The sequence below is a fragment of the Cupressus sempervirens genome, chromosome 7 (genome assembly GCF_028749045.1).
Source record: "Cupressus sempervirens isolate cs-2001-9-10 chromosome 7, ASM2874904v1, whole genome shotgun sequence".
In the NCBI taxonomy this organism is placed as follows: domain Eukaryota; kingdom Viridiplantae; phylum Streptophyta; class Pinopsida; order Cupressales; family Cupressaceae; genus Cupressus; species Cupressus sempervirens.
In genome coordinates, this window is record NC_143124.1 from 740,333,951 (window position 1) to 740,344,986 (window position 11,036).

The 11,036-nt window shown below is 33.2% G+C and overlaps 1 protein-coding gene across 1 annotated transcript; it reads right to left on the minus strand.

Annotated features, from left to right (window-relative positions):
• Window positions 1-9,438: 9,438 nt before the first annotated feature.
• On the minus strand, window positions 9,439-10,795 carry LOC149549385 (LOB domain-containing protein 23-like). Its single transcript, XM_089794904.1, has 2 exons — window positions 10,622-10,795; window positions 9,439-9,804 (listed from the first exon to the last, which is right to left on the minus strand). The coding sequence occupies exons 1-2, from the start codon at window positions 10,793-10,795 to the stop codon at window positions 9,439-9,441; spliced, it is 540 nt and encodes a 179-aa protein (XP_089651030.1).
• Between the last annotated feature and the right edge of the window lie 241 nt (window positions 10,796-11,036).

The window sequence follows — 11,036 nt, forward strand, 5'->3', positions numbered from 1 at the left end:
TTCAATTGGTCCGTTCGTTAACTGAAATTTAACTAGATTGAATAGTCAACCGATTTGATTATTTAGTCATTTGACTTATTTTTGAATAATAATTTGATGCCTTAGACAATTGAATTTGTTAGAACGAAATAGTTGCCTGAAAGATGGAATTACATAATTAGCATAAGGAAAATATAGCTAAGAATAATTAAAGATTATTTATTTCAGTTGGATATATGTCCATGAATTAAAAATCATATAGAATCTTTTATTCTCATTGTCTAAATTGACAGTTTGATTCTACTAGTTACCACCATCATTAGTTCAATCAACAACGATCCTCAGTTATAAATTCCAGTTAGAAACCTCTACAACTCTGCGTCTTCTTAATAATCTTCAGCCAGATTGAGGGAGACTCACTGAGATATAGGATTCAAACCATCTGTCGTTACTTGACAAACGATCATTTTTTTGTCAGTCAAACAACTGACCATGTCGTAAGAAGTTCAAAAATTTTAGCAGCAATAAGCATCTCAATCAAATTGGATTGCAATACCGAGTTAATAAATGCTTGCATTACAAGCTATACTAAACAGAAATTATTAATCCATCCAAATATGAGATGTAAATATCTACATCCCGAAGTCAAGGGCAAGATGAATCAACAAAAAGTTTATTCAGATATCAACCAACAGGTTAAAGCAGAAAAAATGCACAATACAAAGATCCATCTTATACAGAGTACTAGAAGGCTAATGTTTGACCTGGTTGTGCATAGCTTGTTGACTGTGTGAAACAGGGAAATAGAAGCATCATTGGTGTAACTGAAATATGGAGACGACTTCCAAGTATTGTTGGGTCCACTCATCTCCAAATAAAACAAATCATCAAAATCTGGTAATGAAGATTCTTCTTCAAGTATTTGCAAAACTTGTCTCATTCCAAGCCTGTCTTTTGGTTGAGGATTTGAATAGATGATTAAAAGATTGAAAGATTGCCAACCAATCCAAGATACTCAATAGCTATCAATCCATCTGGAAATCTGTGGGGCATCTTTTTAAACGTCATTCCATGACCGCTTATCGAATCTGAAGAAGGAACAATGTTGAACACAAAAGTTGTGCTAAAAGACTAAGCAGAAGTGGGAGACTCGTGATCTTTCATATGAACAGGAGGCCGATAAAAAAGCTCAGCTGATACTGAAATGGGAATGATGATTAAGAGAGGCAGCGCTCGACTGCACTGAAGCATCCCCGAATAATTACAAGGTTGATGCATTGAATTGGTTGAAATAGAAAGAAAAATGGTCATGTGAAATAATGAAGGGAAGGAAGAGGAAAATAATCAAGGGAAGGAAGTGGAAAAGAAAGATGACCAGAATTGTGCCTGTCATTTTCGAGCTGCAAGGATGAATTCGATTACTGTTGTAAAAACTCGACTCAATAGAGAGAAACAAAAAGAATGAACATTTAAAAGACTAATATCCAGTAATCTCCATAGTTTTATTTATAAAATTGTAATTAAATCTTCTAATTTCTAAACTCTATGGTTTTAAAATTAATTCCTTCACAGAATACTAAACCTCTAGATTAACTAAATACAATAATGAAACAACAATTCATAACATAAATAATTAACTTCTAAATTTACGCGTACGTGTGGTTGCAAGGTAAACTGTAGATTAGCTGAGAATCATATCCTAAATTTACTCCTACATAATTCTCCCTCAACTAAGATCTGAAGTTTAACAAACATGACACAAAGACTATTGAAGATTATTACTAGTCTAATAATTGGATGTGTTGGCAATTAACCTAAAACTATTACCCAAAATGTTCTGCATCATTATTCCTTTCATTTAAAATATTGAACCTCTGGTTCAAAGCTTATTCTTTTCATGGAAGTAGGCTTGAACAAATAATAATCTGATTATAACAACAACAACAGCAACAGCAAAATTGTGATGTGGAATTGCTATCTCTCCTAAGTTGTTGTCCATCAAAACATTTCCGAAAGAGTTTGAAATAGATAATTAAATCATCTATTTGTATCACTTGCACGTAAATCATTAGTAACAAAAATAAAGGCAATCGAATAAAAATCTTCCACGTGTTCTTGTATTATGCATTATGTCATTGAGGTATGTGTTCAATTTCATATATTGTGAGGTGGCTTCCATTTCTAAGTTCAATGTGATGTTTTTCATACGATCAATATTTTTGGGCATTGTCCTTTATACCATAATGATTCATATCTTTACTCTCATCCTCAAGAATCCTTTTTTCTCCTTAGGAAAGTGATGATCTACTCCTATTTCACCACCATTGGATTTCTCAAGATAATTCTCTAACTACTTCCAACAAGTTGTGTTCTCTAAAACCAATAACCATTCATCACATATGGGGCTCTCAAATATCTCCATCTTAGTTGTAGGTTCCTCTCCAACAGGGACCACTTCCACTACTACAACAATTTGAACCTTCTCTTGTGATTGGCTATATTCCTTCTTGTTGCAGTCTTCATTTTCTCTTTCAACATTGTTCTCTTCAATGCCTTCCCCTTTTTTAGGGTAGCACAACTCAATAGCTTCATCAAACTCAAGTGTGTCTTCATCTTTATCTCATTCATCTATTTCTCTTTGTAACTCTTGGAAGATCCCATTCAGAGGTCTTTTATCCACTAGTATTTCTACCAACTCATCAATTGATTCAATCTTTCCCTACTCTAATAATGCTGCTCCTACTCTAATCCTTGACTCAATGGATTTCCTCTTGGAGAATGGTTCTTTCCCATAACATGAATAATTATTTTTTGGATTCTTCTAACTCTTCAACACCTTTGTTGTAGACTTATTTTTCTTTGGCTTCTAATTGTTGCATGCCTTATAATCTTCTAATATGCACCATAACTCCTCCAACTTAAACTCTATTTGTTGCAACTCCTTTTTCTAGCCCTTTATCAACTTATTTCTTTGTCTTTGTCTTACTTTTTCTTCCAACTGTTTATCCTATTTTTTGCATCATGATATTGCTCCATGGTCATTTCTTCATCTCTAAGATACAATTTTAACTCTCTTCTCTTATTTCCTATGGAATTAAAAATTTATTGAATATGTATCAACATTTTTTTCTTCTATCCTTCATCTCTTCAGAGAGATCAATACAAGTTTAAAGAAGATACTTCTGCTAGTTAATACCACATATCTCCATGCATAACCAATATTCAAATGCACAATTGCAACTACTCCTTATTGTTTCTACTTTTATCATACTTTCGATTTCTATAATTCCCATAAATAGAAACTAATTAATTTTCACACAGAACCAAAACTCCTGTTGGAGTTAGCATTGAAAATGTTAGTTTAATAGTTTAGGTTGATAAAATAATTTATTTAATATAAGCTATATTTATGTTAGTTAATGGGAAGTTACATTCTCATTTATGGTTATTCACAAGAATATAGCTTATAGAGATAACATTACTCATTGTAAAAGACATCACATTGAATTGAATGCAAATAAATGCAAAATCAAATTCATCAATTTATTGTAGTTTCCATTTCCTTATTTTCATTTGATATCAGAGAAAAGCTTATCTATGTGACTATATTTTGTTTTGTTTTTCATGTTCAAGCATGGAGTAGATAGCATGAATCATAGAGAAATGGAGGTGTTCATAGTGGCATTCTAAGTGACATGATCTTCTGGTAGCAATGTGAAGAAGTGGATAAGCGTATCGCATAAGTATGGAAGTTAGGGTTTATCACATTCATTTTCTATGATTGTTAAAGATTGAATGATGCTACGGTGTAAATAAGGCTACTCAAATAATCCATTATGTATATTGTTGGTTTGGTCTAAATATTCTAAAACAAAACAATGACCAATGGTACTTAGAGGTAATGTGTGTTGGGTGGTTATCATATGAACTAAACCTCAAGCATTTAGTATTTTCTATAGAGATTGAAAGTCATGTGAATGTGACTGTCAAACATGATAGAACCAACAAAGAATTTATAAAGAAGACTAATGTGCACAATGATGATCTTGTAAAGGCAACGCTGAAAACTTTCTTCTAGTACTTTAAATTCTCCTATGTGAGTGTATCTTATAGTATAGTTTTCCCTTATCAACATGACTGATTATCTTTCATATGTTTTTTTTTTGTCTTCCCATAATTAGCAACTCAAATTAGTATATTTCCTATTGATTTTATAAATCATATTTACTGAAATAAATTCAAGGAAACAAGTATGGTGGAAGGAGGAATTAAATTTTGAAGGAGCCAAGGGAAATAAATTTATTGCGAAAGGATTCTAATTTAGAATGAGGTAACAGAAATATAATGTTTCTCTATGGTTCTTAAGACATATTTTTCTCTTAAGAAGTTTTTAGATTTATCTTGCAAAGGGTATCAGGTTTGTCCATTCAAATTTTTCTTTTATATTTATAATTAGAGTGATAAGAGTTTTTTTTGGAGGTATGGGTCTATCATTTGTTAAAATTTAGTATTTTTATCTTTGCATACATGTCAATATTTTCTTGTGTTTCCCAAACCATCTTCATCATATATGAAAGGTCTTCATAAAATCACATGATCCATCAAATGGATAAATTGTAATAAGATATTACAAAAGGGTTGAGGCGATGGACGTAGGAGGGAACCTATCATCTTAAGATAGATTCTCACTTGGAGATTATTATTACATGAGAAGCAACTATTTGTGTCCCTTTAAACTCTAGGTTTGGCATATTCATCCCTAGAGAGAAGTGGGGGATTGACTTATTTGTGTCCCTCAAGAGAAGAGTGGGATTGGAAACATGATTATCCTTCCAAGGAGTGAGGGAATGCAGGATTTGAATATGATTTGTCAAGCACTTGAGGAGGCATTAGACACACTCAAAGGAGATGTGGAATTTCATATGAAAGGCATCTCATGTGTATACATATTGGTGATGATTATTTCTATAGAAATGGACGAGTAATTAGACACACTTGAAGGAGATGTGGACTTTAAGAGGAAAGGTTTCTCATGTATAGCACAAGAGGAGACACTAGACACACTTGGAGGAGATGTAGAATTTTGGAGGAAATGTGTCTCATTATGCACGAAGATGGAAACACTTGCGTTATGAAGACAACTTTAGGTTTTGTGGTCAGGAGATCCACTAATGCAATTAGTTTGGTGTTTCTTGAGTGAAAGGGGAGAATTGGTGAAGATGCTTCATCAAAGTCTCTATAGGTTTGGGTTGAAACACTTGCAACTTTTACTCTCATTTAGATTAATGCAATAAAAGGGGGAATGTTGGATTTTACATTTAAAAAATTTACTTTTATATTTTAGGTTAATAAAATAATATACTCAATAAAAGTTAGTTTTATGTTAGTTTATGGGAAGTTACATTCCCATAGATGGTTATTCACAAGAATGGTGGCTTATAAAGTCAAAAATACTCATTGAAAAAGACATCACATTGAATCGAATGCATGTCAATGAAAATCTAAACTCATCAATCTATTGTAGTTTTTGTCTCCTTATTTTCAATGGCTACTCCCTCTAATATTTTTTATTTACTGATTCTTTATGCAAAAAATCACTAACTTCAAAATAAATATCAAGACTATAAAAAACTTATAAATAAGCATTATAGACTAATACTTAGGCATTATAGCTCCACAACTTATTTATGATCATGATCATACCAAAAATATTAGAAAATTGATTCCATTAAAAAAAAAAATCATTTCTTCTACCTTGATATACGTAACTGACTATCTTCATATTCTTCCACAAAAAAACTTATTCTACACCTTAGATAATCCTTTGCTAGTTGTGGTTGCCACCAATCTACACCACCTATTATCATTCTCTTTCCTCATTTATTGTTACTTTAATTATTTTCCTCTTCCTTTTTGAAATTCCTCCTGTAATGTGATGCTTACCAAAATATACTTCTCAAGGCTTGGAAAGTCCTCTTAATCTTAGCTACATACTTGTGTCCAGCACATTTTTTTTGTTGAATAATGACTACACAAACTCATCATGAATATCTCTCTTAGATCATATTTGTGCTCTAATACCAAGTTGATTCAAGCACTCAACTCAACACAGAGAATAAAAAAAGAAAAACATTTAAAGAATAATATCTAACAACCTCCTGCCAATAGTGGCATGTTGTGATGGTTAAGTTGTTGTGTTGTTCTCCGTGCCATCAAGGTTCAAATCTCATGGGGATGAGGTCCCTCGTTTGTGGCCTCACTGGTTCATAGCTCCAGGTCAAAGCGTTTGCCCCTCTTTAATTATATATATATATATATAACAACCTCCATTATTTTTTGTTAAGAAGGCGGGGATTGGTAGGCCCTTAAAAATTGGTACAATAGAAAACACTCTATAAAATAAAAACAAATGAAAGCTTAGCTAAGGAAACAAGCTCACAAAGCCGAGTTGTAGAGTTTTAAAAGGATCTTAGAACCTTGAAGGGTTTTCAGAAGGACCCCCAACAGTAAAGGATTTTCCTAAGGATTCCAAACCTACCAAGCCTACCAAAATCACCATGACTTCTCAACCAAAAACAACACTAAACCAGCAAGTGCCCTTTATAATTTGATAACATGCCTCACTACAACTGCAAAGAAACCAAAAATAACAATACCCATAAAGAAATAATAAGGCCACATGCTCCTAAATCTTCTAGGAATGCAATGCTCTCGTCCATTCCAAATTTAGCTTTGGAGTCTTCACTGTATAGCAATATTAGGAACTCATTAGCTGATGGTCTAACGAGACATTTTTTGTCTTTCCCTTTAATGCTTATAGTGTCCAACCCCCTTTTTACACAATTGACGGTTCTTGTCCACATATCATCCCTTATGTGTTGTCTATCAATAATTAGATTATAAAGTAAAATACTCCAAACTATCGATGCTACATCATTTTAAGATTATCTTGTTGGCTTCCCTTATAACCATTTGGCCAAATTGCATGAATTCTACAATGATTTGTAAGTTTTTAGTCCATATCAGTATTCAATTCAAGAAAAATTGCCTTGTTTGATAAATTTGTGTGAGATCAACACCGCCACACAATAATAAACATTAAAACTATTTTTTTGTAGGGAAACCGATATTCACAAGGGAGAATTGGAAACTTCCTACAGTTGCGTAGAAATACTTCCTAGTGTGACATTGAAATAGTCACGATCTAATTGAATACCATGTGAATTTTTGCCTCTATGCATGTGATAATATTTGTTACTTCCAACTACAAGAGTCTCTGTTAGGCTATCCACATCCATGCATTACAAATTATTGCCAAACTAGATTGATTCATCCTCCACAGTTTGGGATGAGGAAGTGGACATGTTACGTGGGGAGAAAAAATCATTGGAGAGATATCCTCCATTTACATTGGTTACCAATCCATTAATTTCATTTACTTGAGGACTTTATTCTTGATGCTACGACCAAAATTAGTAGGAGACCGTTGAAAATGGCTTGGTTTGTGCAATCCAAGCTTCTTATTTCTTTAGGCACGATATGTTGGTCTTTGGCATATGTTTCTTGAGGATTTAATTATTCAACCTCAAAGTTTCATACAACAAGAAACCCATTGCTTTCAACATTTACAACTACTACAATATCTTCATCGATCTTACCAATGTCTTCATCTATGTTGACTTTCACTTCTTCCCCAGAAAACTTCTTGTTTTCCTCTTCATCTTCTTCTATAGAAAAATTCTTGTTTGCCTCTTCATCTTCCTCTGTCAGGAATTTTTATGCTCTCTACAGTACTCTAACTACAACATCCTAGAACTTTGGATGCAAAATTATTTATGTCATCAAGGTTGGGACTAGAAATAGGAGAAGTCATTTTGATAATATACCAACACTGGGCATTTTATAGACTTGTCAGTCTTGTCTACTCTTGTCCTCTTCCGCAATTCTCCCATTATGACTTTCTTGTGTGTACCTTTGTGCTCAAGAATTTTATTAAGTTCAAATTTAAGAGCTTTTAAATATTCTAGTTCAGCTTCAGGCTTATTTTCTCAGTCATCCCACCAGCGTATATAGCGGATTCTCCTGCTCTTAGCAGACATAACCTCATCCTCTAACGTGCCTAAATTTCTAAAAAATCATTGATGATAAAACCAACTTCACCTTCTTCCATCTCTTCTCTAGCCTCACCTTGGCTTTGGTACCAATTATAAATATTTAAATGAGAAAATAAATGGAGTTAAACAAAAAACCAAAAAGATGAACACAATGACACAATGTTTATCATGGTTTGGCAAACATTTCTTTTGTCCACACTCTAGTAGGGAATTGTTGTATTAATCGATAAATGATACAATTTATATGGATTGCACAGTCATTTATAGAAAGCTCTTCGAATACGAAGAGACAAAAGGAATAATAGACAGTCATGTGACCGTTAGACTTCATATCCCGACACATAGAAGAGTATTTTGATTACAAAATATATTTGAACCAAAATCTCTTCTTCATACATTAGAACAAGAAGACAACAGTGAATTTCATTCTGATCTTTACATTCATAACAATTATTATTAGTTTTTTGTTTTAGCTTTCAAGGCAATGTGAATTAAATGCATTGGAAGATGAATATAGATTGCTCCATCAAACCTTTTTAGAACACGGTAAATAAATAATATAAACTATGATATCGTCCCTCTAATCAAGAAAGATCAAATATACAATGTCTCATAAATTCATTTTTCAGAAAATTAGTATATATTTTTCAACATTCTAGACTTTCTCCAATATTATGAATATTGCAAAATTGATTATGTTACATTGCTGCTCACTAATTTTTATAATAACTTTTGTGTTAAACAGTACTTATAAGAAAACTACTCTTCACAATGTATAAATTTCCATGAATAGTCATTTTAGCAAGAAAATCTACCCATGAATAGTCAGTTTAATAGGAAAAAACTACTGGTGTGGTCATCTGAAAAACTTTCAAATGATCCATTTGGAAAAGATTAAAAGTAGAAACAAACAAGGGCCATTCATGATTTGCAGGCAAAGAAGAACTACGAATTAGAGCTTCAAATCCAACTCCTATGTCAACATAACTATATTTCCCTTCTAGACAACTAGTTTATATTAAGAAAGATTTTTCTCAAAAGCACAGTATGGATAGAGTGCATATCCAAGACAAAGAGGAAACTATGATCACAGATCATTTACGTGTATTTCTAAATCTATTGTAAGACATCAAACTGGGATGTTTGGTGAGAAATTTACAGTATGTTGACTATAGCCCTTGCTAAAACATGCTATTTGTAAACTTTGAACAAGGATCATTTATACAAATTTTTGTACCATAGATTTCAGAAGCATTCATGCTCTTTTATGCCAGATTTAAATCTATATGTAACTTTGACTTAGGGTAATGTACGTGTAAATCTTTGTAAAACGTGCATCTTAACACTATTTCCAGAGGGGGTCGCAGGCATCCGAATGTGGTACTCGTTCATCCGAACCACCTACCCTTTGCAGAGGGGCATGACTGGTGTGTCCTTGAGCAAAACTCTTATTGTCCGACGCAGAAAAGCTCTCATAACTATTGAACAATGGTTGTTCTGTTGCCATAAATAGAGCAGCCAGATTGGCCTGTTGCAAGTGCATATGGAGAAGCTCTGCCTGCAAAATGGCCTTTTCTGACTGCAACTTTGATACCTGTTGCTGCAGCTGCCAAACTGCTCCTGCACATCCATACACAGGATCTCTCAGCCTTGCTCTTGCCTCATATACCATGCTGCTTACCCCATCCGCTCTCTTGTCAAATGGAATGTCCTGCAATTTTTTCAACACGTAACATGAGAAATCTATGAAAAGAGTAGCAGCCAATATGTTCCCATAGCCGATGCAAATCATTCAATAAGTTTTTTAATTGTAGATTATTGTTATTTTTACTATATAAATTTTTATCAATATTGTATATCACACTCTATTAATAATAAAAATAAATCCCCTCTATGATTTGTCATCGAGATGATAGATAACCAAAAAGAAATTAGATCATATGATTCATGACAAAGAGCCAAACAGACCAAGCTTCATGATCCATCATATGATAGAGAAAAAGTTTTTACTCTACAACTCTTTATTATCCTTGTCTAAAAACATTTCTACAAAACTGTACATACAATTTAATCCAAAAATAACAATGATTCACAATGTGTCTTCTGGAAATCTCTATGACTAATAACTGACCGACTGTATCAATATTCTTTTGCACGAGGATTTGAATTTTGAACCACTACTTCCATCAAAACTTTTTGCATCAAAGTTTTAGTTCACATTCCATAATCTATCATTGAAAAAATACATAATACAAACAGATCTTACTCCCTGACCTATTTCCAAATCCAAGACGATAGAAAGTAAAAACAGATCATACATTTTTGTTTATCATCAAGATAGAAAATAAATTTCTTACTCTATAGCTCTTTATATAAATGCTTACACACAATTTAATCCAAAAAAAAGCAGCAATTATTTACAATATGAGTCCTCAATATCTAATATAGTAATAGATAACCGTCAATGTCACAAATTTTACATCATGATTTGAGTTCCACACTAATTAAATGAGGAAAAAAAAGAGTACCTCAATCATTTTAACAATATTACTTGCTCCGAACACTCGGTGAGCGTCTGAAAATCGTTGGGGATCGTTCTGTGGAAAGAAAGGAGCGAGCACGCAGGTTTCTGTGCATCGTCTTCTTAACAGCTTACATGCTGCACAAGGAGACGACGTCTGCCGTCCATTTCCATCTGCCATCTACACAATAACTACGATTTACTACACACAAACAGAGGTGCTTGCAATGGCCGGTTATGAAGCAAAGTTACTTGAACAGCGTTGAATAAAAGAGATGGCCTCTAAACCTACTGTTCTTATCCGCATGATGTTATGCATCATAACATAGCAAGCAGATGTTTTGTACGGTGTACCTCCTCGTGTCATAAAGTCAACAAAACATCGTCAGTTAAAACGGCGCGGGAAGTTGCGAGAATTTTGT